Genomic DNA, 21777 nt, shown 5'->3' on the forward strand with positions numbered 1-21777 from the left:
GTGTGTTTTGCGTTCTTATGTGCGTAGGACTAAAGATGTGCGCAAAACGGAGGATCTTTGGGTTCTCTATGATGCACACAAGGGTGGCTGGCCATCCTCTAAGGTGACTATTACTCAGTAGATTACGGCTGTATTCTGTCAGACTTTTAATGGGGCTGAACAGCCTGTGCAGAATAATCTTTGGGCTCACTCCACGAGGTTGCTGAATGCGTCCTGGGTGTTACAGCATGGTGCCTCGACTGAGGAGCTCTGTCGGGCAGCCACCTGGTTTTCCGTTCACACGTTTACTCGTTTTTTTCAAGTTTCATGTGTTTGAATCAGGGGATTCAAGTTTTAGGAGAGGGGTACTTTGTGGCATTTTCTCTGAGCATTCCCACCCATATGATGTAGGCTTTGGGATGTCTCCAACCTCCCCGGTGTCCCCCAATTGGATGTGGGAGAAAATAGGATTTTTATACTTAAATAAAATTCATTTCTCCTAGTCTCTTGTGGGACACCGGGCATCCAGCCTTGATCCTCCAGCCTTAATCCTCTGGTTTCTCTTTTTGTTTGACATGTTGTCCTTTTTGTTCAAGAGAATGTTATTATTTTTCTGTTGTCTACTTTAATGTGGGGCTTGGTTAAACATAAACTGAAGCCTAAACTGAAAAGAGGGGGAGGAGCTATGGCTAACAAATTTCTTAAATCTCCACAAGCTTATCTCACTACACTACACCCCAGTGTCCCCCAATGGACTAAGAGAAACGGATTTTACGTAGGTATAAAAATCCTATTTTATCGTACCAAAACACATTGCATCTTTTGACTTTTATCAACTTACTACAATTCACAATCGACTACGGAGTGATGTCAGGCAAATGTGGAAATGTGTATGCAATCACAACCAGCAGCATAGGCAGATATCTGTAGAATGTGTACAGTGACAATCTTTTCAGCAGTTGGTTATGAGAGATGATTACAGATCTGAAGTTAAATTTGGTAGGTGTGTGTGCATGAATCCGTATGCTCATCAGGACTTTCAGTCCTTGGTGAATTCGTTAGAGACATTGCATCCTCAGTATGATTGCATAGGTGTGTACCCAGCTTTAGAATTCAGACTGACAAATCGTCTATGTAATCTGAAAAGGTCTTGAACCTCACAAATTTTCTCTGCTTGTTTGTTCCTAGCACAGGGAGTCCTGTATGAGCAAGGCGTGATTAACGGAATGGAGGCCCCTGGGCTAAGGGAGCCCCCATTCCCCCGTGAGGCCCCCACCCCCCGTTAGCAGACTGGCCCCCCTGTTACTCGACCGCCCACCCCCCCCCCCACCCCCCTCTCCACAAGCGCTTACCTTCTCCTGTCACTGCAGTCCTCCTTCCGCGGCGCGCTGTAAGCTGCTTACTGAGGAGATCTCGTGACACTCTCGCGAGATCTATTCAGTAAGGAGATTTCTGAGCGCCGGAGAAGGAGGACTGCAGTGACAGAGCTCAGCATTGATCGGGCCGGGGGTGCCCCCGCCCCTGTCCCGATCAATAATTCTGCTGAGCTCTGTCAAGGGCCCCCTGGATGCCCGAGGCCCCTGGGCTGTAGCCCAGTTAGACCTCGGGTTAATCCGGCCCTGTGTATGAGTCATGTGGCCAAGTCATTTTGTAACAAACCTTTTATGCATATATTTAATAAAAATAAAAGTACACTTCTTACAGATTTATGTAATAAATTTGATTTCTTTCAAAATGACAATGTAAAAATTGTAACCTAGAGGTAAACCAAATACTCTGCAATAACTGCACACTTGTAACTTTTGTCAGTGCATCATAATTTAAAGTGGAATAGGTATTTGTATATTCTTCCATGATAGAGGACATTGTGCTATTTTTGCAATATTATTACACTTTCATTGTTTAACTATTGTGTTAATGTTTGTATTATCTCTTTCTCATTGTATTCTAGTGCCTTGCAAATTTGGTATCAAATGCACCTTATCACCGGTTGAAAGCAGGCCTGCTTACTAGAGTTTGGAACCATATAAAACCTTACATTCGCAATAAAGGTTTTACATCTTTTTTCATTTTAACAGATTTATTGTATGATTTTAGTCATGAAGCAATTGAAAACTGTATATGTTGTACATACTACAGTACCTACAGATAGCGAGCTGCCACAGATTAGATTCTGACCAGGCCAATATCTGAGTTTCTGATTTATTCTTGCGTTTGTGTGGGTTTCTTTCAGCTGCTCAGATTTCATCCAACATTCGAAAACCTTATATTGCATGGTGGATGCTATTATTGTAATTACAAGTATGTGGAATTTGGTGAGAGAAGCCATCATACAATAGTGCTTTGGGAGAAGCTGTTGTATATGTGTGTGTTTGGTATAACAAGGGATCATATATATCTATGGTGCCTATAATGAGTAACCTGTCAAAATATATGCATGTGCATTTATAGTGAAATAAGTGGGCAGGTACCATTTGCATCTTATGGATATTGAAATACAATTTGTTAACACTTCTACATGAGTTCATGGTATATATTGCATTGAACATATATATTGTAATTGCTGTTTTCACTACTGTTGTAATATTACTATTCAACTGTGTTATTTGAAGTAAGTATCAGAATTAAAAGTATAATAAACAAGTTACATTGTTACACATATAGACTCTGATAAGTCCACTCCTTTTAGACAGTTCCTAATTATGTAATTGATTTATAATGGACAAAAGCAATTTTTCTGCAACATTCATTAAGAACAGTTAGACATAATCTGTCCCTACAGGCCCTTCCAGCCACGCTCCTCTCGAAACTTACGAAAGGAAATAATAGAGCTGGGATCACCTTTTGGTACGGATTCACCTCCCCGGAGCCAATAGCCAAGTGCTCTAGTCAACTCCAGTGGGAATCAGATCTCCAGATAGCCCTCACAGAGGACCAGTGGCAGGCAGTCTATGTAAATGCTTTTCGCATGTCCAAATGTTTAAACCACACTGAAATGTTCATCAAGCTAGTTATAGACTTTACCTGACCCCCTCTAGAATCCATAAAATGTGGCCCTCCCAGTCTAAGCTGTGCTGGAGACAATGCTCGTTGGTTGGGGATTTGCTTCATATCTTTTGGACATGCCCGGTTTTGCGCTCTTTCTGGGCTCAGGAATTTGACCTAGCTGAGAGTGACCAAATTAGATCTTCCTCAGACCCCTGAGATTGCCCTTCTCCAGGTATATCCGCCTCATGTCCCGAGACAGGCCTGTTATGTGTTTAATCATATACTTATTGCTGCCAGAGCCGCCATAGCCCAGGCATGGAGAGCACCGCTCCCCCCCTTCTCTGTCAAAGGTAATTACCAAAGTCCAGTATGCACTTGAAATGGAAACACTAGATGTCCCTTATTCAATGAAACCATCTTCCCCATTGATGAAATGGTTTGAATGGCATGTCTACGTGACCGACGGGGGTGGGGCTCCAGTAAATAACCCTTCTTCTCCCCCTGCTATTGGTGGTTCTTTGTCAATAGTTGCGCCCTGATTGAGTGTTTGTCGGGTTTTCCTAGACCTAGGCCAGGTCTGGTGAGTTAGTTTAAAGTTCCACAGTAAACTGAATACTATATATTGTATACTGTCTGTAACTTGCAAATGCTATATTGGTGTGTTCGAACTCCACCCCCCCCCCTTTCCCCCCCTTTTTTTTCTTTCTGTACCCCCCATTTACTTAAAAAAAAATTCAATAAAAACGATTGATGGAAAAAAGAACAGTTAGACTTTAATTTTATAAAAGTTGGGAAGTGCAGAAATCCAGTAATCAATGTTTACAAATATTGCACTTGCACTCTACAATAAGTAGTTGGCTGAATGTAGCTTGAAATTACTAGGAGTAAGTGACTTAATGTGCAGTCTTCAGGATGCACTGGTTCTTACTGAATGGCTGCATCTTCTTAAACATTTATTTAGCTAACAAAATGTTTGATATTGTATTAAAAAAAAAAAAAAAGAAATGAGACACAACTCCTAATGTCATTTAGTTAGCAATTGTGGAGTGGTTTTAAATTATGCAAATTATAACACAAACATTTCTCACCAAATGCAGCCAATAAAGGAAAACAATTGTGTGTTTATCTTAAACTTACAGTAGGAACAGATATTTGCCCTCAAAATAGGCATCTCTTACACTGCTGCTGAAATTTTATATATCATCAGCAGCTATTTATATAGTGCCACTAATTCCGCAGCGCTCTACAGAGAACTCATTCACATCAGTCCTTGCCCCGTTGGAGCTTACAGTCTAATTCCCTAATATATACACACACACACACACACACACACACACAGATAGACACACACAGAAAGACTAGGGTCAATTTTGATAGCAGCCAATTAACCTACCAGTATGTTTTTGGAGTGTGGGAGGAAACCGGAGCACCTGGAGGAAACCCACGCAAACACAGGGAGAACGTAAAAAACTCCATACAGATAAGGCCATGGTCGGGAATTGAACTCATGACCCCAGTGTGTGAGGCAGAAGTGCTAACCACTAGGCCACTGTGCAGATATATATATATATATATGATAGATCTCTCATATTTTTCTATTTCTTGCAATTTTATCGCTTCTCTCTTTATAGATGTGAATGTACGTGTCTCAAGTCTAACATTGTTGGGTGCTATTGTATCTGCTCAGATACCTTTACCTGAGGTCCAAACGCTTTTACAACAACCACTTGTTTCACTGCTGCCAAGTAGTGGTTCTGCCACTGTTACTCGACTTAGTGATCCAGATTGGTGGAGAAAGGAAACCTTTATGGAACTGGAAGGGAGAATTGACCAATCCCAGGCTGAACAGTCACAAGCTGAGTCCTGCTGGCTAATACGTTTGTGTATTTCTTTGGTGGTTAATCCAAGGGATGACTCCTATTCTGATAGTGATGTTAGTTCTGCAACTACTGTTCAGTATGAGCCCTCTCCTGTCCGGCTAGAAGCTCTGCAGGTATGTATGTTGTACATAACATGTCGTTGTTAAACATGCATCTGACATTTGTTAAATAAAAGATCAAAAAATAATATCAAGAAAAAACATTTTTTAAATTTTCATTTAATGCATTGTTTAAGAAACGATTGGTGGAAGTACAACCCACAGCATGTACTGTCAGATTTTTTGCCTACCTCACTTTAATACTAACCTTTGTACAACTCAAGCTAGCTAGGCACTTCACCAATGTGCCCCTTCAGTGTTTTCTTCTTGCCAATCCCCACCATTGCAAGATTGTATCCACTCATTGACGATGCTGACAGCCAGCTTTGGAAAGCAATGTTGGTGGTGACAATGAGAACTATAGGGCATAGTTCAAATTCTCAATATGTATGTAAACACATATCCAGAATTGACAGATGAAGCACTCGGTCCATCCAGGAGGCAAATTTACTACTCTCCCGTCTTAACTACTTAAACTGCACTGATATAGGTTACGTCTCCTGGCAGGGTCAGAAGCTGCATTACAGTAACAACAGGGGTAATCAAGAATGCCAAACTACCTAGATTCTGCAAATATACATTATGATATTAAGGCATTGTACCCATTTCTGTGTTCTGAACTGATGAAATGGCATTTGTGTGAGATTATTTTCTGCTTAGAAATATTTAAAATGTGAATTTTCCACATTGTTATTGATGAAATAACAAATTAGTACACACTTTACGTTAATCTCGTACAAATTATCATTTACTTCGCTATAAAGGATTTGTAATTAAGCATTTTAGAATTGTAGTAGGTGAAATTATTAATAGTGCTTTCAAGATTTGCTTGACTTCCTATCTAGGTGTTGGCACGTCTCGTAAAGGGATATTTCAATATGGCACAGAGTTATCTCATGGAGCTGGGAGAGGTCGCCTGCAAGTGTATGCAGGAATCTGATGCCTCAATTCAGCTACATGGTGCTAAGGTAAAATGGGTCTGAAATCTTTCTTAATACCTGGTAACCCATTTAAGTGAATATAGAATTAAGATGTTTTCCGGTGGATTTGATTTGCCTTCCTCTGCATAAACACACCTAGGGGCATAATCAATAGTCGGATTTCCCCTCAGCGTTAAAAGTATTACCGTTATTACGGGAATACTAAGCCGGATTTCAGCTCACAGCTCCCTGAGCTGCGAGCTGAAATCCAGCGTTAAAGGTACCATAATAACGGTAATTGTGCGCACTATTACCACAATGACGATAATAGTGCGCACGCCACATTACTTTTCCGTGTAACGCCAACATTTGAATATGCCCCCTAGAGTTGAATTTGAAAAGCTTAAACTTGTTACAATTGTGTCTTTTTTTTCCAACTAATAATTGTGTAACACTGTTTTGATTTCTATGTACTGTTCTATGAAAGTCTATACATATGCACTTTAAAATTGTTATGTCATAACACCTCTCTTTCTTTAACTGAAGCTTTTAGAAGAGTTGGGAACAGGTATAGTTCAACAGCAAAAACCTGATTCCCTAGTTCCAGCTTTGGAGAGAGTGACTGTCAGTCAGGTAAGTTCATCTAGATATTGATTTTACAGCTTTAATAAAAAGATCACTTGCTCTCCTCCACTGTACACTATGCCTGGTATACATTTCAGCATCCCATTTGGTGCTTAACATATTAAAATTCAAGTAGCACTAGATGAATGATAAAGTTCATGGTTGAGGTTTGTTGTAGACCAATCATAATTTGAATCTACATGTAAAAGACTTGGTTAGCATCATACTGCTTGATCTAGGAAAGGTTTCCAAGCCTATAAAAAACTGCACACAGCTGTAAGATGCAGGATCTGTGTCATTATGTTTTATTAAAACCTTCTGTTTATGTCAGCCTATTAGCCCTAAAACTACCAGAAAAGCAGCAGAAACCACAGTTAGGGAAAGGGCTCATTAGAAAAATAAATCTTGGAGTTCTATTTTAATATGAATGGGAGCAATTATAACAACTGTTATTGAAGGAGTAGAATAATGTTTTATTGTTAGTCTTCTGCTAAACCGGATCAACCTGTATGGATTTGTCAAGGCACTAAAAATCTCACATCTGCCTTTCTCTTTCCTGCCATTGGGGGACGCTACGATACATTGGGGTATGGTAGGCTGATTTACAGTAACGTTACTTTAACATTCAAATATTTTTAATGGCTAGTTCCTCCCCTGCTATTCCCCTTCCCTGAGAACCATCCTCATTTTTTTTCAAAGTGCTCTCTGGAGTAGGGTGATTATTTTTTTTTTTTTGCAAAGGGCTCTTGCCTTTTACTTATTTTCAATTTTTATTAATAAAATTAGGGATCCCTTCCACCAGATGAAGTGCCTGGTGGGACCACCTTCACGCTGGGTCCTCAATAGGGTTAGAGTAACCTATAATGGGCTTCCCTCTCCCCGACTTCCTCATAGCTTCTTTACTAATAAAGCATGCTATATCCTAGCCGCTGCACTGCTCTCAGGAGCTAGGGAGGCAGTCCGATGTCTCTAATCAACAAGCAACAGATGCTTGTTGCTCAGGAATAACAGAGGGGATGTCTGCCGAAACAGTTCTCCTCAGAGAGTTCAGTTTCGGGTCATGGTGCGAAGGCTCTTCAGAATGACTGAAAAGGAGACTGCTGACAGCTCCTGAACAGCACAAAGACATCTTACCTGTACGGATGCCATCCAAGGTCTCAGTGGGGGGAGTACAGTCTGCAAGAGGACTGGTAATGGGTGGATGGAATACACAATTTTGAGCCATTTTTAGTAGTTTTATTAATATTTATTTTATGAAGCCCCTGCCAAATAGCCTGACAGGATTAACTGCTATTTACTGTAGTCTCCTCATCTGGGCCATCTATATAGTTACTTTTGGATTTAAAGTAATTTTTTATTATACTGTTGTTAACCCCTTTGTCCTCTGTTATAGATAATATTAGCATTGTGTACCCCTGTCACTCTTTATATGAGCAGTATATAGGTTACTTTTTAGTATAGTTAATTGCCACCTTATTATATCTAATTTTGTTATAATAGGTGAGGTGTATTAAATTTTACTGTCAGAGAAGGGGACTTCCAAGCCTAAAGGAGCCGCTGGAAAGTCTGTGCAATACTATGCTTGTGCCAAATATAATGTTAAATTGTCTTGTGGACAGTCTGATCCGGAGCCCCAGTGTGCAGCGTGTGAGGGGGACTGTGCAGGCTGTCTTGGATGAACCAGTTAGTCACTGGCATCATCTATAGCTGAACTCGTCCTTGTCATGTCTCAGTCTAAAGTGGTAGATGATTCTTTTCCTATCAATACTGTACACATTCAGCCTTTACAGCCTGTACCATCCAATAGTGGTGCTTCCCTGGCTGAGGTAGAGTCCGCTCAGGGTCTGGCAAGACTGCTTCCTCGTTGGTACACCTTCTTACCGCCCCATCCAGGATTTTGGGCAAACGTCTGTTTTCTGAAAAGCTTTAGGGGCCCCTTTCAGAATATGATCCATCTTTTTGGATGAGAATGGAGAATTGATTCAGGATTCTGAAGGGGAGGATGCTTTTTATCGTACTTGCTGTCAATGTGCTCGTGCCGTATCGCCGCCCATTGATTTCCCTCCCTAGAGTTGGTTGCTGAGGCAAGGCAGAAGCCTGACAAGAAGTGTCAGATGCCAGATACATTTAACTAAATTTACCCGCTACCCGATGAGAAGTCTGTTAAATTGGAGAGTTCTCCAAAGGTATATCCTCCTATTGCCCTCCTCATCAGCACCTCTACTATTCTGGTACAAGGTGAGGTTATGCTAAGGAATGTCACTGATAAAAGTGAGTTTTTGCTTTTTGTTCTGCATATTTGGCAGCAGTAGGTTTGTGTAAACGAATCATTGCTACAGCTTGGGTCACTGAGGCTATTCAGGCTTGGGTGGAGCAGCTATCTATAGGTCTGCAAGCAAACAGACCTACAGTTGAGTTATTGTCATTGGTTGAACATGTTCAAGAAGCTTCTCACTTTTTAGAACATTAATCCTTAGATGCTGTTTAGGTTAATTCTCACCTTTTTGCCCGCATTATTGCAGCTATGTGCTCTGAAGCTTGGTCAGCTGATGTGAACTCCCAAGTGCACGCTTGGAGTCCATGCCTTTTGAAAGGCTTACCCTTTTTGGTTCATAGCTGGAACAAATTTTTCAGATTGCCACAGATGGCAAAAGTTCCTTTCTATTTGTTAATAGTTCCAAACCTAAGCAACTTAGATTTTGGTCCTTTCATCCCTTTGGACGGTCAAACACTGACAGTCATCCTCCTTCAAGAGAGCTTCCCATAGGGGCTGTGGCTCTGGCATCGACGGAGCTCCAAAACACTAGGATAAGAATTCTGCATGACACGATATCCCTCCACGATTCTGTGCTTGGGGCCTGTCTACTTAGTTTTCAGGACCAGTGACAAGCGTCAACCTCAGATACATGGGGTTTTTGACCCGCAATTATGTAATAGACCTCGTAGCCCTCCATCCACCCACAAGTATTCTTTACCACAGGTCTGCCTTCATGTGGCTTCAAGAAGTTGGCGCTACAGAAGGCTGTCCAAAATCTCCTGGCCTCAGGCATTATTGTTCTGGTTCCGTATCCAGATTGAGGTTTGTAATTTTACTCCAATCTTTATGTGGTTCCAAAGCCAGATGGCTCTCTTTGTCCAATATTAAATCTCAAAACTCTCAACCAGCAGTTTAGGTTTTGGATGGAGTCTTTGCGATTTGTTAAGGTCCCTCTCTTCTGCCAGTCCAGAGATCCGATGGCGTGATATTCGGATTTTATGACTATCCAGTGACCGTTTATCTGGTATACCATTTTCCTTCATTTCCCATATTTCCAAGCACGCTAAAGAAACAGGAACAGGTTCCCACCATTCTGGTGGCTCCATATTGACAGTGCACACTGTGGTATTCCGACGTTCTAGTGATGAATGTAGGTCCTCCTTAATGGTTGTGTCTTTGTTGCAAAGCCCTCTTTGTTGCCATTGTTTAGGTCATTGACTTTGGCTTCACATTTCACTTTGATGTGGTTGCTGCAACCCTAAGGACTATGATTAAAGTGCGAAAACAGTCTCCCTCTACAAATTTTTATCGGATGTGGAAGACTTTCATCCAGTGGTGTGAAGTCCACAGTTTTCACACTACCTCCTTTAGTCTCTCCCGGTTGTTATCTTTCATGGAGGCTGATCTCGATAAGGGTCTCTCTTTTCTAAAACTTCAGGTTTTGGCGTGCTTAGTCTATTTTCAATGCAAGCTGGCAGTTACTCGGCCTTCCTTTGTACATCTGGTTGAGCCTTTGGATCTTAATCTGGTGCTCCGGACTCTTGCTAAGCAACCATCTGAGCCTTTCGATTCCATTGATCTCCACTACCTTACTTGGAAGGTGGTGTTTCTACTCGCCATTTTATCTGCTTGTTGCGTGTCTGAGCAACGCCCCCTTCTGGTATTTCGCTCTCATTCTGCATAAGTCACACTCTTTTTGTGCCGAAGTGGTATCTTCGTTTCACTTAAACCAGGAGTTTGTTGTTCTGGCTTTTTTTTCTTTGATTCCAGTCTTCTGATGCCTCCGTGTATCTTCAGTATGTGTCCGAGCCCTCAGGTACTATGTCGACAGGGCGGTTTCGGTTTGAAAAGCACATTTTTATCCCCTCTGATGTCCACAAGCGGGTTTGGCCAGAGTTTAAGCAATCCATTGCTCACTGGCTTATATCCACCGTTCTCTTGGCTTCTATTCAGGCAGCTAAGACTGTGCAGGTGGGTTTGAGACTCATTCCACAAGGGCTGTAGGTGCTTCGGCTAAGGAGTTGTGCCGGGCTGCGATGTGGTAGTCTATCCACACTTTTTTCAAATTCTACAAGTTACAGGGCTTTGCATATCAGGATTCTAGCTTAGGTTGCAAGGTGTTATGCGCAATCCGCTCCCTTAGGGGCAACTTTGGTATGCCCCCAATGTATTGCAGTGCCCCGCTATTCCAGGAAAGCGTAAAGAGGATGGTCTGACTCATTGGGGAACACTGCGCACCCTCCTCTTGCTCTGGATATTTGTTGTTGGTTTTTCCTTTTACATTCGTTTTATATTTTAGCATTGTTGTCTCTCTCTTCTGGGCTTTGTTCCAAAAACTGAGGATAATTCCCAGGGGAAGGGATGTGAGGAAAACTGTTGGTTTTTTTTTTTTGTTTTTGTTTTGTTTTTTAAATTCACTAGGTTACCTAGTCCCCCTTAGGTTCAGAAATCACACAGGCAAGGAAGAGAACGAAAGATGCAATGCTATCTTTTTTTACAATAAAACAACAGAATATGAAACTGCACACTTTAAACAATAGGTAAGCCGATCACCAGTGTCGGTAGTCCCAGGAAGGTTTCCCACCCACCTTTTTAACCATGCAAAATTTCCACAGACAAGAGTCTGTCAACAGAAGGTCCAAGGACTCTTAGTATCGTGCTGTTCCTGGCTGTATGCCAACTCTTCACCAGCATGGTGGGGCTCTGGGTATCAATCCTGTGGGCACACCCCTGGGTCTCTCCATCTTAAATATTGGCTTTGCACTCCTGCTGTGTCCTTGCACAATCTGGGCCAATCGGTAATACTAATCTTTCCCAACCTCCAGATCTTGGATAACACACAGACCATCCCAAAATGAACCTCTTTCACGCTTTTGTTACATGTTAGGACTTTCAGCTGTCCCTCCGTAATCCTCCATGTGTCCACAATACATTCTCCCTCTGTCTGCCAGACACAATTTAAGAACTGGTCCTGGGGTGACAGTCATGTAATCCCTGTGGATTGACAGGCGGTCGGAGATGTAACTTGGCACTGTGGGATGGTCTTGTCACACATCTCCCCCTTCTGAAATCGAGGAGACCGCTGGTGTCTTGGAGCCGGACTCCTGGAGGTCTTCTTGGCCCGGTGGCGCCTTTCGTGGGTTATCCTCTTCTGCCTGGAGAACCTGCATTGACATGGTCCTTCCCCTTTTTATGACATATCTTCATAATCCGCTATTAATATAACGCCACTAATTCCGCAGTGCTCTACAGAGAACTCGCTCACATCAGTCCCTGCCCTATTGGAGATTACAGTCTATTTCCCTAACATACAAACTGCACTCAGATTAGGCAATCAAACTCGTGACCTCAGTGCTGTGAGGCAGAAATACTAACCACTAGGCCACTGTGCTGCCCACATGATAAAGTTATACTCTTGCAATGCCAGAATCCAATGCAATAACCGCTCATTCTCTCCTGATGATTTTTGTAACGAGTATAGTGGGTTATAGTCTGTGAGGACGGTGAACTCCTGGCCATATAGTTAGGGTTGCAACTTCTTTAGAACCCGTACAATAGCCAGCCATTCTTTCTCTAAAGTTGCATAGGCCATTTATCTCCCATCCAGTTCTTGTGACAGGTATATAACTGGATCTTCTTGCCCATCATCCCCCACCTTGACTGAGGACAGCACCTTGAGTCTTCAGTCTGCACCAGAAACCTTCTTCTAAACTGTGGGGCAGCTAGGACTGGGTCAACGCTGTTTTTAAAGTTGTTAGGGCTTCTAAGCTTGGTCCACTAAATCTGCTTACTGTACTTCTTACTAGTTAAGTCAGTTAAGAGTTTGGTGATGGTACTATACTGAGGCACAAATTTTCAGTTATAGGAATGCTCGCATCTGCCTTTGGTTGGTGGGTCAGGGCCACTGAGCCGTGGCTTCAAAATTGGCTGGTCCCATCCAACTCTGTTTCCAGATTTTGTACTTCCACCATCCCCATGCAAAGTAGGTCAGGGTGTAAGGACATTCCTGCCTGTCTGATTCTTTTCAGGACTTCTGCTACTTGTACGATTTGCTCCTCCCACTTTTGGCTACAAATTGCTATGTGAACTAGGTAGGCCTGAGCAAAGTCCTGACACCCAGCTAGGGCATTATCAACCATCCTCTGACATAGGGCAGGGCATTTTTCATCCCAAAGGGCATGGTTTTCCATTCAAACAGGCCCAGTGGGTTGACGAAAGCCGATCTCTCCTGAGCCTTTTCGCTGAGGAGTATTTACCAATACCCTTTGCACAGATCTAACGTGGGCACAAACCTGGCAGAGCCCAACTGGTCCACTAATTCTTGTATGCGAGCCATGGGGTAAGCATTTGTGGGGGTCACCTCATTTAGCTTCGTATAATCTAGGCAGAAAGCGGGTTGTCCCTTCCTCCTTTGGGAACCAGCACTACACCTGCTACCCAGGGGCTTTTAGACTCCAGTCACCCCTAAGGCTAACATCTCCTAAATCTCGGTCCTGACTCAGGCCACCACTGCGCAGTTCATACTATATGCCACTCGCTCAACTGATATTTTTTTTGTCTCCCCCTATGTCTTCATGGTGATTGGCCAGCCGGGTATAGCGGAGCTTGTCCGTGAAGTGAGCCGTTTGTCCCTCCAACATATTTCTCTTCTTTTGTTTCTGTCCTTCCTTTAACTGTTCCCCGATGGTCACTGCTATCGCAGCTTTTCCATGGGTGGACAACAGACTAGAAAAAGAGTAAGTGAAAGAAACAGGAGAGGCACTCCAGTCCCCAGGAAAATTATATTAAAACTTCATTTTATTGAAAACTTTATTAAAATTGTTTGATTTCAGACACAAAGGTGAAATATTGGTTAAAAATAATGTGTGCATGTAATGTATATTAAAAATTAATAAAGAAACCATTCAGTGGCGTGGTCGGGTAATATTAGAGCAGGATCCTTGCAACAATAACTTTCATATCCACTATGTGTTTTAATGCTGTACACATAATATTTCAACAGGTAATTAGTTGATACTGGGTGTTCTAATAATGATTTGAAGTACTGGATCACTCATTTGCTCCCTCAAAATATTAAAACAATGTCCAAAGTTAGGTAATATTGGGGGTGGTCACATATGTAAATAGACTCGACTCTCCATCAAGGAATCAGTTAATGTATACTCGGGTGTTAGTCTCTGTACACAGATAATATATCTGTATGCAAACATTTGGTGCTGAACAATAGTTTCATGGTTTACTAGTGTATTACCACCTATATCCCTGCACCCTTATTAACTACACACCCCTGAATGCACTTAGTTCCTTACGTACGAGTCAAGAGCAGGCTAATATGCGGAATTTTGTCTCATATATTTATTGGCACTGCCTGTAAACATATCCATTATGTTGACACTCTTAATCCCACAATCGCACACGCATATTCCCAAGTCAGTTAGTAATTCGTGTGTGTATCACGCTGACTGCAATCTAGGACTTGTTTCCGCGGCATCAAGAGCCGATGCTAAATGCCATTGTGGGGTTCAGTGATGTCAAAAATTAGGTCCTTTCCCAACTTACGTTTCACCTAACTCGGAAGGGAGTAACCCAATTCCAGGTCCTTAATGGTTTATATACATGATACGCCCAATCGCCTTGTTGCTGGTTTGATTGACATTTCAATCGACAAATAGTAATAGAGATAAGCTTAGTTCCTTACTCTATGTATCGAGCTCCATAGTTATTGTAACAGATTATAGGTCATAAGTATCCAATCTCTGCGTCACATGAGCAGAGAACATATCTAATAGGTGTCTTCATTACCATAGAGTATGCAAATGAGATAAGTGATCGTTGAATGGAAGAAGAAACATTAATACTATGTACACTGCCAACATTTCCGGGGGACACAGCTACCCATATGTCAAATTTATAATATGAAAGAGTTATGAGGGGATACAGCATTAATTATTCCATATTGTTCATTACTCATAATATTATTCATATTGCCATATGTTATTAAATTCCTATTATGTATTTGTTTGTTTTTAAATTGTGACACCAAAAAAAATATATATATATATTTTTTATTTCAAATAGACATATTTGGATGTAAATGCTCATTCAAAGGACATCAGTATTAGGATATAATCTGTTTTCAGCATTCCTCTCATGCTATAAAGAGGCTTTGAAAAATCCACTGTGTATTAGAATACAGTACTAGTATGTCTCATAGATATCAAGCACATAAGTGGATATTTTTTCATGCTCCTTACTTCAGGAAGCTCACATAATTGTTATTCTCATTGAGTCCTTGAGGAGAGTGAGAATTCAAAAGGAAAATCCATTTACTTTCACATTGTAAAAAAGTTTTCTCAATATCCCCTCCTCTGATCCCCAACTTTATTCTCTCTATTCCATAGCATCTCAAACCTCTAGAGTTGCTATCATGTTTTAGGAGCATGTGTTTGGCTACTGGTGGCAATTGTTTGAGACATTTCCGATCATGTTGAGCATTCCTAATTGATCCATAGTGTTCGAGAATTCTCAATTTCAAATTTCTATTAGTCTTGCCTACATAGATTTTGCTGCATGGGCATCTCAAGATATATATGACCCCACTGGTATTACAATTTATGTATCTCTTGATATGATGCTTTGTTAAATATTTCTCTGTAATTTCTAACCTCTTTTCAATATGGTCACAAGCTTTACAACACCCTCAGCGATATGATCCTTTCATTTTGTCTTCTGATTTCTTATCAATGTAATGGCTGCTAACCAACCATGTCTCCTTCTGAATTGAACTCTATCTCTTAGAGTGTTCTTCAATCCCTCGTTTGATAACAGAATCGGCCAATTTCTTTGGATGATAGACTGAATTTCCCTCCACTCTTCACAAAAATCTCCTTTGTGCATCATTGAGGGCTCTTTTATCCGATCTTTTGCTTTACCCCCTTTCCACCAGTTCCGTTTGATCCTAAGAAGCTACCCCTTAGGAATATTATGGACAACTGGGGGGAAGTGGAATCTACTTCTATGTAGGACACTGTTGTTGCGGTGATCTTTCTAAAGAGGTCTGTTTTGAGGTGACCATCCCTATTATTGCTAGCTGTGCCCCAAATCTGCAAGTAAAATCGGTCTGTGAAGACAAAATCATTTATTTATTTTTTTAAGATAAATTCCAACAGTTCTATCAAGAAGGTGCTAAATTCTTAATCACGTTCGGTTTGAATAAAGAATTTTACGGCATCGATACCAGCTTGGTGGCCTATACTTGTGTATAGTGATTCAATTTCTACTGTGATCAACCATACATTCCTTTCCAAGATGAGACTATCCACTAATTTTAGAAAATTTGAGGTATCTTTGATGTATGAGGGCAAGGTAAAAACAAATTTTCTAAGGCGAGTATCAACAAAGATGCTGGCTTGTTCTGTCAAGCTTTCTATACTAGATAAAATCGGTCTGTCAGGTGGTATATTCCTATTTTTGTGAAATTTTGGTAGTAAATATATTTGGAATCTTTGGATTATCCACTTGTAAGAAAGCCCATTCGGTTTTGTTTATAGCGCCAGCCTTATACGCTTCGTCAACTTATCATATTTCACCTTAAATTCAGTTAGTGGATTTGAAAAGAGCAGTTTATTATGTCTACTATCATTCAACTTGCTTTTCATCTCCTTTCTATACTTATCAGCTGGCTAAATGACAACGTTCCCTCCTTTATCAGAGCGCCTAATAATTACGTCCCCCCAATTTTCTATTTCTTTCAGCGCTTTCCTTTTCCTTTTTGTAACATTATCAGCACATATTCTCCTGCATTTAATCCTTAGATTGTCCAATTCCTTAGATACCATTTTCTCAAATACCTCAATTTGAGGACTTGCGTGTTCAGTTGGAAAAATCTTAAATTTTCTCTTACATATAATCCTGGATTGGCAGTTGACACTATCTATAGAGGAGTTAGAGGATCGTTCCTGATCTGATTGTTCCAAAAGAAGCCGTTCTAAATTATTAAGAGCTTCCAGATCACCATAGGTACTTTTGACTTCTGGAGTGGTCCGGGGTGGATCTCCCCCTTCCCCTTCCTCTCTCCTCACATTCTTTCGATTCTCATCTTTGAAGATTTTAGATAGTTTAAGGTTCCTTGTAACGATGTATAGGTCTTTCTCCCATTTAAATCTGTCAAAATGGGCAGTAGGGGAGAAGGATAGTCCGCGGGATAGTAGACTAATATGTTGGCCCTAGTGTGATTTATCAGGCAGGTTGATGATCTGTAAGGATACATGATTTATTCCTCTCCTTTCGTTTCTCCAGGTTGCGAGTATTTTTCAACCCCCATTGATTCCGATCTCGCAACCTTCTTCCTACCCCTACTGGTTGCTTTCGTCCTGGATCCCCCACCCTCTCCTCTTGTGGTCTCATAGTATTGCCTATTAAAGCATCATTGGGGCTATATCTGCCCCTGTTTTTACCATATCTTTTATTGTCTAATTCATGGTCAGAGGTCTCAAATTCTGAAGAGTCATAACTTGTGGACAAATCTTTCTCTTCCCTCCTCCGAATAGCTTTCTAACTGTTCCATCTAAAAATGGTCCCACCTGTATTTTCTCTCTTGTCCCGTGCAAATTTAGATTCCTTCCTCTCTCTAATAATTTTCTCAAATTGTTCCAATTCCTTTTTATTTTTCTCATACGGATGAGGAAGGATTCGTTGGTTTCAGATTCTTTTAATTTAGTACTCAGATGTTCAATTTCTTTGGAATACTCATTCAACATTAGTGTATCATGTTTTAATATTATCTGGATTAATTCCCTGGAGCACTTCAATAGTGCACTCTTTCACTCGGTTTTCAAATCTGTTGTTGCTATGAGGGAAAAACTTTAGGTCGTAGTCCTCATGGGGTAAGGGAATGTTTGAGATAATTTTGACCCTAACAACAATAATGTCTTGAGTTTATTCAAGTCTTGAAACCACCTGTTATCCCTTGATTGGCTACCTATATATCTCTCTCCCCCCCCCCCCCCCCCCAGAATATGGAATCAGTCTTCATTTCCGTCTTTCACAAGATTTGTTTAAATACGCTCTTGGGTCGAAGCTCGCCATCATTGATAACTATACGGATATTCGTGCCAGATAGGATTGGACGTAAAAATGGTCAATACCAAGGTTTGTAAAATAGGAAGATTACAGGTCATCAAATCCTTAACATCATTACATCTTCTCTAGTCTGCTCCAAAGTCTGAAGATACATTCATAAACCCAAATGCCTGACTGTCTCATCACCATGTATGCACCATCCCAAGTTGCCTGCAACTTACTCTTATGAACTGGGAGGAGTACCATGACCTTTTTTCCTGCTGACAACTCCCTATCTTGGCCATGGACGTTGTACCATTGTTTTTGTCAGGTCTGGTCCACTTTTTTTTAAATCAGGTAAAATTTTATTGCATTTTCCTTTTTTTATTTTATAACATTTTAAACAACAAAAAAGCCCATAACATTGGACTTAATCCCCAATTATAACCCACACCGTGTTACAGGTATTATCAAGTAACCATACATAATAGTATCACAAAAGAAAAAACATTGACATTCAGATATACAAGCCAAGGTATGTACACCTCCCACCATTTCAAGATGCAATGAAATAATATTACAGTTTTGATAATACAGAATATAATCGTTGACCTTAATGACTCAACAATAGGCGGCTGGATGTCTGCCCCGAGCATTCATTAGGAGAGCTCCACCTTCCTCAACCCTTCTGTAACATATGGGGATATCCTCCACCTATACCATATTCTTTCATACTTATCCACTAGTTTCCTGCTGGTGTACATGAACCTTTCATGGCCGACTGTATCGTTAACAAGGTCGATCCAGCTACTCAAAGTCGGGCCTTCAGGTGCCATCCATTTTCTAGCTATCACCACCTTTGCCAACATAAGTAATGTGTTGATAAGCAGTCTAATAAGTCTACGGGTTTTTTTGTTTAAGCCCAAACCGAATATAGAGAGTTTTGGAGTCAAGGCCCACCACTCCCACCTCCAGTCTTTTAATACAATCCTCCACCTTTCCCCAAAAGGATGAAACCAGCGGACATTCCCAGAGTATATGCCAAAAATCTCCTTTTTCACTCTTACACTTGGGACACAACACCCTCTGACCCCCACTAAACTTAGAAAGCCGAAGAGGGGTGAGATACGCTCTGTGTAACAGAAAAAACTGGACCTGGCGAAATCTGACTGATGCAGTGACCTCTTTCGGGCTACACAACACCATATCCCATGCCTTGTCACTAAGTCTCCCCAAATCCTCCTCCCACCTCCATCGCAGGGGGTCTGGTCCACTTTTAAATACACCTGCACCAAATGCATCACCTTCCTGATCCCACCTCACATTTCCTGCACATATCTTCATATATACCAGCTGTTCTTGGGTCTGAAATGTCCCTTCCCAGCTTTCCATTACTAGATCTTAAGGGTCCATGTACTTTCTGGCCATAGAGCAATTCGATCTGGAAGTACCCAGTGGACTCCTGAGGCACCTCCAGATATGCAAACATATGCCGCAGACCCTTTTCCAAATCTCTTCTCTTCAGACTGCACTTAGTCCCTCAGTAGATGCTTCAAGGTGCCATTAAACCTCTCAACAGTCTTATTGAATTACGGGTGGCAAGGAGTGGTCTGTAGGGGTCTACTAACCCATATTTTCCCACAGGGTCTGGACAAGATCCACTTGGAGCTGGGTTCCCTGGTCTGTGACTACCTCCTGTGGGTATCCGACTCGGCTAAAGATGTCCACTAGGGCCTGGGCTGCATGTTCTGTGGATATGGATAACAGCGCCACTGCCTCTGGGGTACCTGGTGCTAAAGCCACCATGGTCAGGATAAACATCTTTCAAGTGTGACTGTGATTCGCTGGCGGCCCTACAAGATCTATAGCCATCCGGGCAAATGGTTCTTGGATTATAGGAGGGTCTGCAGTTTTTCTAGGGCTTCTCCCTATCTTCTGACATGTGTCACAAGAGGCTTTATTTTGTTTTACTTCTTGGGAGACTTGGGGCCAGAAAAAGTTCCTTAGTATGCGGGCCAGAGATTTGTGAGTTACAAAATGCCACAGTGGCAGCAATATCATGGAACAAGCTAATAGCTGTGCCCAGTAGGGTCAGCATACCACCAACTGCTTAACCTCCTCCCTGGATCCTGATCTCCCTTGGGCAGGACCACCCTGTAGAACAAGCCTTTGTCCAAAACATTTGCCCGTGACTCCCTCTGCCTCAGTGTCAGCTGTACTTTTCAATTTAGCTTGGGCATTGCTGAACTCTGCTCTATCCACCTTCCCAAAGTGTAGTTTTGGTACAGAATTTCAAACATCAGGGTTACTCACCTAGGGTGCTGTTTGACTGGTCACTGGCTCTTGATATCGGGGGGTGGGTTGTCCCTGGGTTAATTTTGGATGAGTGGCTGTCACTGGATGGTTTCTACTCTTGTCTCCAGGTCACCACTTGGACGAAATCGGTAAAGATATTGGCGTTTGCCAATATCACCTTTGTGGGCAGCCCCTTTAAAACATCCACATACACATATCCTACCCACCAGTCCGGTTGTACTTGACCCACCGGAATTCCCTATGTTAAAGGGGTGCCCCTCCCGCACACACTCTGTTGGACTCGGTCGGCCTTCTCCTGGTGGCACATAACTGGGTACACTACACTAAGGGCTCTCCATCTTGGTTGACTGGCCACATAATCATCAGCCAGCTCGACTGTCTCAGGTTTTCGGTCCACCAGTAGTTCACAGATCTCTGGAGTAATTTCTGCCTCTCCAACAGGATTGTGTCAATCTCAGTCTCGCTTTCATGAAAGGATGGGACCCTACTCTACCCTATCCCAATTAGAACTGTGTCTGGGTCTCTTCATGGCTCATCACCTGTGGTACTTTGGGCACTCCGATTGAGACCGTCAGCACCGCCTGGAGGATTCCTGCTCTTTCCTGTGAAATCTCTCCTTTCCTTTCCTAGTGCTTCCAGACAATCCTGTAGTACTGCTTGGGTGGCGTTATTCAATCTGGGTGTAGTGGCTGGGGTTTGCCCCTGTAGGGGATGTCAGTGAATTCCTCCTTCCTCCCCCTTCCTTTACCATCTACTCTAGGCGGGCTCTCTCCCACTCCATTAATTTCGTCCACCAGCACCTTTCGGATTTCATAGTCCTCATAGGTGATTCCTTACCCCCTGCGAAATCTTTGGCGTGTTTTTTTCGCCCTCTGATAAGTTTTTTTTCCTCTCCAGTGAGCATGCCCGTCTCTGCCTCCGTGGCCATTTCTGTGGGATCACCTATTAGTTCCCCTATTGATACTGGTGCTAACCCTTTGTTGCCTGTCGTCCTTGCAGAGCCTGACTGTATCAGAGTTCGAATCCATGCACTCTACCCAATGTCAGGACTGTGTGATCCCACGGTCTGCCACAAAATAAGAGGATGCTAGGTTTTTAGAACCAAAGTTCACTATGTTACCCAACCTCCTTTAGGGTCAGAAATCACACAGGCAAGGAGGAGATCGAAACATACAGTGCTATCTTTACTTCTTTTGTAGTAGAACAACAGAATTTAAAACTGAACACTTTAAACAATAGTTCAGCAGCTCACCAGTATCAATAGGAGTCCCAGCAAGGTTCCCCAATCAACTTAACCATGCAAAAGTTCCACGGGCAAAAGAGTCTGTCAACAGAAGGTCCAGGGAGTCTTGGTTATTTGCTATTCCCGGTTCTCTGCCAGCGTGGTGTGGCACTGGGTATCAGTCTTGCCACTCCTGTGGGCACACCAATTTACCCAGAACCTGTTGAGTATCTTCCGATGATGTGGGGAGGTGATAGATCCCAAGATGGAGCAACAGCCTGCTTTCCCAGGTATAGGACAGTGATGATCACTGGGTCTGCTGGTAGAGAAAACACCCTACACCAGTCACCCCCACACCGTCCAGGAATCGACCCCTCCCCACACACACACCCCCGACAAACCCCTGGGTCTCTCCTTCTTAAACATTGGTGGT

General features: G+C 42.1%; 1 protein-coding gene across 1 annotated transcript in view; it reads left to right on the forward strand.

Moving 5' to 3' along the window:
• The window catches only part of HEATR6 (HEAT repeat containing 6), a 113588-nt gene that overhangs the window by 66234 nt on the left and 25577 nt on the right, over positions 1 to 21777 (forward strand). The window contains exons 11-14 of the mRNA XM_075195575.1: positions 1931 to 2030; positions 4599 to 4960; positions 5791 to 5913; positions 6412 to 6498. Coding sequence (XP_075051676.1) covers positions 1931 to 2030; positions 4599 to 4960; positions 5791 to 5913; positions 6412 to 6498 — 672 coding nt within the window. The remainder of the gene's footprint in view (positions 1 to 1930; positions 2031 to 4598; positions 4961 to 5790; positions 5914 to 6411; positions 6499 to 21777) is intronic.

Source organism: Mixophyes fleayi, chromosome 2 (assembly GCF_038048845.1).
Source record: "Mixophyes fleayi isolate aMixFle1 chromosome 2, aMixFle1.hap1, whole genome shotgun sequence".
NCBI lineage: Eukaryota > Metazoa > Chordata > Amphibia > Anura > Limnodynastidae > Mixophyes > Mixophyes fleayi.